At 40.1% G+C, this 6060-nt stretch overlaps 1 protein-coding gene across 1 annotated transcript in view; it reads right to left on the bottom strand.

Moving 5' to 3' along the window:
* Positions 1 to 505: 505 nt before the first annotated feature.
* Positions 506 to 6060, bottom strand: part of cspg5a (chondroitin sulfate proteoglycan 5a) — a 51826-nt gene continuing 46271 nt past the window's right edge. Inside the window, exon 5 of the mRNA XM_084556820.1 lies at positions 506 to 995. Within this exon, the coding sequence (XP_084412946.1) occupies positions 828 to 995 (168 nt within the window). The 3' untranslated portion in view covers positions 506 to 827. The remainder of the gene's footprint in view (positions 996 to 6060) is intronic.

Genomic DNA, 6060 nt, shown 5'->3' with positions numbered 1-6060 from the left:
AACAACTGTCTGAATCTCGTTTGTTTATTCTCTGTTCAAAGTCCCAAAAAAGTACAAAAAAAAAACATAAACAAGTACATCAAAGGATTAGAAATCACATCAATGAAAACCAAGACACATTGTGTTGCTTCTTTTAAATCAATCCAAGCAGATTCAATTTTTCCAATATTTATACATACTCACTGGATTAGTCAGACAAACATCAATACCTCTCAGTAGCTTTATCGTAACTTTTTTTTTTTTTTTTACAATGACGTTTTACGTACGTTTTTAAACTTCTGTATGATTTCTTTCTTTTTACAAAATACACCAATGCAGGCAGGGGAATGTGTGTGTGTTCATACATATAAGCGTGGTTATGTACTTATCTTTTTACAGTATGTGTATGCTTGTGTCTGTTTGTCTGTGTGTGTGCATGTAAGAAAGGTAAGGGACAGTAGAGTGACAGCAAAAAGGGGGGGGACAGGGCTGCGAAACAGGGGCTTGACTGGATTTGAGGGTGGGATTGCGGGAGCGGCGGCAAGGTGAGGCTGGGGGTGGGCTTACTTTCAACTGGGGCAGTGACAGTGGCGGTGTATGTTTGTTTTTGCAGCCACTCAGGGCCGCTTAATGGCAGTGTTGCCGTGTCGGAGACAGTTGCAGACTGTGTTGGTTGGCTGGTACGTTGACAGGCTGGTTGGTTGGTTGATTGGTTGGTTGACCAGTTAGGAGCACTCGGCAGTGGATGGACAGAGAGCAAAGGAGTGGTTTGCGGGCTCTCATTGCCGGAGCACCTTGTCGTTTTCAGTGTTGTGTTGTCAGGTTTCTGGGGTTGGTTTTGTTTTGTTTCACATCATGTTGTTCTGCAGTGAGTTTACCTCCGAGGAGTTCTCCTCGCCCAGGACCTTGTGGTTCTCGTGTTTGGGGGTCAGAGAGTTGTGGATGTTGAGGGAGTCGTCCTCCTTGGGCGGAGCCTTCACCTGGTCCTCCAGCTTGTTCTGGGAATTAGGATCATCCTACCCGAGAAGGGGTGAAGGTGGAGGGGTGGGGGCATAAGGTACAGTTAAAACCATAGCAAGGTATCATTTCTATTTAAAGTAGCAACTTCAAACCAAGAAAACCAGTGAATTTTCCTCTAAGATGATATAATTGATTAATATCAGCCCCACCACACATTAAACAGTTGTGTAACTTCAATTTTATGTCAATTGCTAGCCTTTAAAACACATTTAGGCAGTACTGTGTTCTTACTGTAACGAGATGTTTTTTTTTTTCTTTCATAATTACCCGACACTGACTTCAAAATTTGGTGGAAAGTTTTAAGAAAATAAAGTGGATCTAAAGTGGATCAATTTCATGCACTGATTCTCATGTTCCATCTTCATGCTTTAAAAGGCTACACTGGAGTGTTTAAGTTTCAGCTGCTTAACTGCAAAACGTAAGCCTCTGACTTCCATTCATCCCTGTGCAGAGTTAATATCGCTGTAGTTGCTTGAGTAATCCATGCCAGTGAGGATAATGTTTGAAAACCTTCTTTTGGCCGTATTGCATTTCCATTTAACAACTGATATGTTTCACTACAAACATTTTGACAAGACACAGAAAATGACTGGAGAATGATGGGCCAATTAAATTAAGGTGTCACAGCTTACTGCAGCACTATTAAAGCAAGTAGGAGCTAGTAGCTGGTAAGGCTTGGGTTCTGCAAACCTTCTTGGGACAATTTGTATTGTTATTGATGCTATATAAAGTAAAAAAAAAAAATTACTGTCAAAATTCAGTAAATATATCATTTGCTTTTAAAACAGGGACGCCTGATTAATTTTCCAATTTGTATAAAAATGAAAGGAAGCCAATGGGAATTCAGAATGCACCATTGGTAACTCTTTACTTTAACCCAAGTATCTCAAATTGATTACCAACATGCAAACAAACGATTAATAACTATAATAAGTATTAATGTATGTTTCCTTGTACTTAAACATGTGCAATGACAATAAAGTTGAACCTTATGTAGTCTATTCTATTTGCCAATAATTTTTGCCAAACGTTTTTTTTTTTAAATGATTCCAACTGTGTTTTACTATTTATTAGTAACTAATTACATTATAGTGTGTTATAAAGCAGGAGTTACAGAAAACGTGTTTATAGTAGTAAATTTAGATTTAGATTTATAGTAAACTGGTTAAAACGTACAAAAAAATAAATACAACACGTGTATAATCCTTTAAATACTGTTAGAATGGAGCAAAATATCATAAAATGTTTAGGAAAATCAAAATAAAAGCTACTACAAGCAAAGCCAGTTTTGGTAGCAGCAATTTCAGCGGATCGAAAGCTCCACTGTTTGAAAATTCTCATGCTTGGCTGTGTTCGGTTAAGGAGGCACTGAGGTGAGCTGCATGAGCGACACCACCTACCCATTTTCCCCCTTCAGGCACCCCAGGAAGCACATGCACATCCACATGCAAGACCCCTACACTGGGTGGACAGTCATGTTCGCTCATGCAGAACAATCCATTTTCGCCTCCTTCGCCTCTAATGCCCATTTATAGTCCCAAAACAAAAAAGCATGAATACAAATAAACTGTCCAACCTGGTTGGTGTTCTGTGGATACCACCGTCATACATACCCAAGAAGTTGCCGTGTGGGCGGCATTATGTTTTAGTGCTTTCAGTTTAATTCATCTGAATTTAATTCAGGTCGGGGGGGGGGGGGGGTTGATTGGGGGGGATTGATTGCAGAGTCCGTTTTAGGTCGGTTTTCCAGGCTCTTATCCCTATTAATTTTGCATGGTGTCATCGACCCTGATGTGTTGAGGCAACAGTCCTCTTTATCACACTCGCAATCATACAGACAGACACACAAGCAGAGTTTGTCGAGACACATTCATTCACACACGTACACACGCACGCATCAAATTCCAGGCCCTGAGGCCTGTGCCATTTACAAACACTCCCTAATTGAATGTTTGCATTTGAATTCAATGGCACTCTTAGAAAGGAAGAGCAGTGAGAGAATTTACCCGCTGGCTGCTGGCCTAGATAGTAACTTCAGGCAGGACGTGTGGATACGTCACTTCCATGGTTACAGGATAGGGGCCCTCTGTCCTCCCGTCAGCGTGAAACTGGAAAATGTTTTGCGTTTGTTGGATTTCATTGTTGTTGTGCATGGGTGGAGGGGTGCGGGCAGTGGGTGGGAGGCACAGAGTCACGAGGACTTTTGAGTGGGTGTCGTTTTGGGGGAGTGGGAACAGAGATAAACAGGGTTTTGATGATGATGATAATGGAGGTACATGGACAGTTCATGATGTCCTTTAGTCTTATAGTGGATTGTAATTTAGTTTAAAGGGGGACACACTTTAATATTAATTTTAAGAAACAGAAACTATCACTTTTGACATGTGAGGATGGTGTTGTTGTGTCCAGAGACACAGTGGAAGCTTTTAGTATTGAAAGACAAATCTTCTCAAAGGTTCATGTATGGATTTTAATGTGATCACAGGATCTTTCAAATTGTGAGTAGGTAGTCTGTGTGTTCCGACACAATGGACCAGAATATTGGTCTGCTGGACCTCAGCATTTTGGTTATGAGTGAAAAATCTCAGCAACGGTTGGATAGCCTTTAAATTAGATATCGATGCCCAAGTCCCATTCTGAATTTCATTAACACAGGTTAACTTTTAATTTTGATGTAGCACCATCATGGATCAATACTTCTGGTTTGTAACTGAGTGACACGCAAATCATTGCATTAGTATTAACTTAAAGATGAGCCTGCTAAAATGCTGAGATAAAATTGTGTTCATCGACATTTGATACTCGATAAACCTCACCATGTTGGCATGACGGGTTGGGGTCTTATCAAACTACTATCAGGAGTTCCAAAAAAAGTTCTAAATAACACACTACTTTCAAGTTAAGTTAACGACAAAATTATTGAATGGATGGCAGCCTTCAAGTGGAACTCAGGTGGCTTGTGGTTATGACATGGGAAGTTCTGCGTATGACTTGTGAGCTCGGACAAAACACAGCCTACTTTGTAGGAAGTGATTCATAGGAAGTGACTTGGAGGTCATAGGATTTTTAGCTGTCAGTCATTTTCATGGTGGTGCATGTGTTTGTGTATTTGTTTTCTGATTCATTGTATATTTGCCTGAGACATGCCAAGACACATGTTTGCATTTACTTTCCTTGCTGTCATTGCAGGACTGCCGTGATTTTTTAAAGGGACTAACGGCAGCCTGACTGGCACATAAGAGAAAGGACAGGTCTGGACCACTACAGCCTCTTGAGTTTTGTACTTTACTGTATGAACACATTGTTACATTTTGTGGTGTCATATTTATTTTCTTGTGAAATTTTTTAAAGGCCCATCTATGGATGGGCACAGCAAACCTGGTTAAGTTGTAATTGCCGTGGTATGCGGCAACGGTTCTTATACAAATAAACATTAATTACAAATGTGGTATGAATCCCTCCATCAATAGATAAAACAAATTAAGTTACTCTTTAAGTGATAACCTGTCTTCCAAATTCATGTCTGGTTTGCTTTCAAAATTTGAACTTCATCTCAATTTTTCAAATAAACTTTGCATTTTCTATTCTGAAAATATTTCTGCTGCAATGAGAGTATTTGGTTTGAACTGCCTTAAGTCAAATTTAAAACTCATTTTTGCATAACCATTTTAATCATGACAATTTTAAAGAGACTTTTTAATGCACTGTTCTACTGCAGACCTGCAGAGTTTGGACTTCAGGTCAATTCAGTTGTGATAAGTCATTGTGAGAGCCAATTCAGTCGATGGAAATGAAATCCTCTTAGAAATTACAGCCAGCTCCACCCGGGCCAATTCATTTTCTGTGTCAAATTTATTTAGTATTGACAGAAAACAATTTCATTTCACCGTTTGCTGCAGAGGAAACCGTGCAGCTGGACCCCGCTGAATTACTGTAAAGGGAAGATTGAGGACAAGTGGGTTCAATCCACCACAGTGAATGAAACACAAAGCATTCTATTACTGCAGGGAAACATAAGTACTTTTTTGTTATTGTGCAGAAATTACTGGCCTATGTTTGTGTTTGTTTGGTTGATGGATGACGGCCTATTTGTGCGTACTTATGTGTGGTTCAATTGTTCTGTAAATTCTTTTCTAAGTGTGTTTTCTTCTTGCGTTAAACCCTCATTTTGAGTGTTTGTGTGGCACCTCGCCTTTCTGGACATGTGACAGAACCTCACAAGGTCACCTTGGGCTGTATTTGTGTCTGTTTATGACTGGGTTTGGATTTTACCTGCAGGCTCTGTATCTTTAATGTGTGCTGAAGGGCAATTTAGTTTTCATGATTTTATCTGTGCGGGGATTTGCATGTACTGTAACTATGTTCTCTTGGGTCATAGTTGCATTGCAAATTTATTAAGATCCAAGTAGGTACGGATTTATGAAACTGAGCTGTGTCAGCACAATTAGTTGCCCTCAGAATTGCTTGTTAAACCATCAGATCTTGCTGTCACCTATAAAAGTTTAGTTAAGTAATAAGTTCTAAGTCAGAATATTCTTGACATTTTTGTGCATCTTTTTGTGTGTATTTATTTGGCAGCCAGGAGTAAAGGCAGCAGTTGATTCATTGAGAGTTGAAAAGGGTGATTGACAGGGCCACAGTAACAATGAGAGAGCTGTTTGGGAAAGTGAGAGGGGATTGGGACTATCTGACATTGGGAATTTGGTCTTACCTCACAGTCGGACTCCTCTTTGGTCTTACACTCCCAGGTGTATCTGCTCATGGTTTTCTGAGGGGAGGGGGATTGGGCAAAGGGTTATACTCCTCAAAACCATAAAAGGCATCCTCAGAGAAAGACAGATAGAGGTTGACAGAGAAAGAAGGGAGGGTGAAGTGGACAGAAAGAAAGCAGTGGGAGACGATACAGAGAGATAATGTGCCAAGAGAGATGGAGAAATGAGAAGCAGACAGGAAGAGATAGAGAGAGACAGATAAAATAGACAGAGAGAAATAGAGTGTCAGAGACAGCGAGCAACAGTAGGAGTGACTAGACTTCCTTTCAGATGACAGCTGATATTCCCA

Source organism: Chelon labrosus (assembly GCF_963514085.1).
Source record: "Chelon labrosus genome assembly, chromosome: 12".
Classification (NCBI taxonomy): domain Eukaryota; kingdom Metazoa; phylum Chordata; class Actinopteri; order Mugiliformes; family Mugilidae; genus Chelon; species Chelon labrosus.
This window is presented reverse-complemented; position numbering and strand designations above follow the sequence as displayed.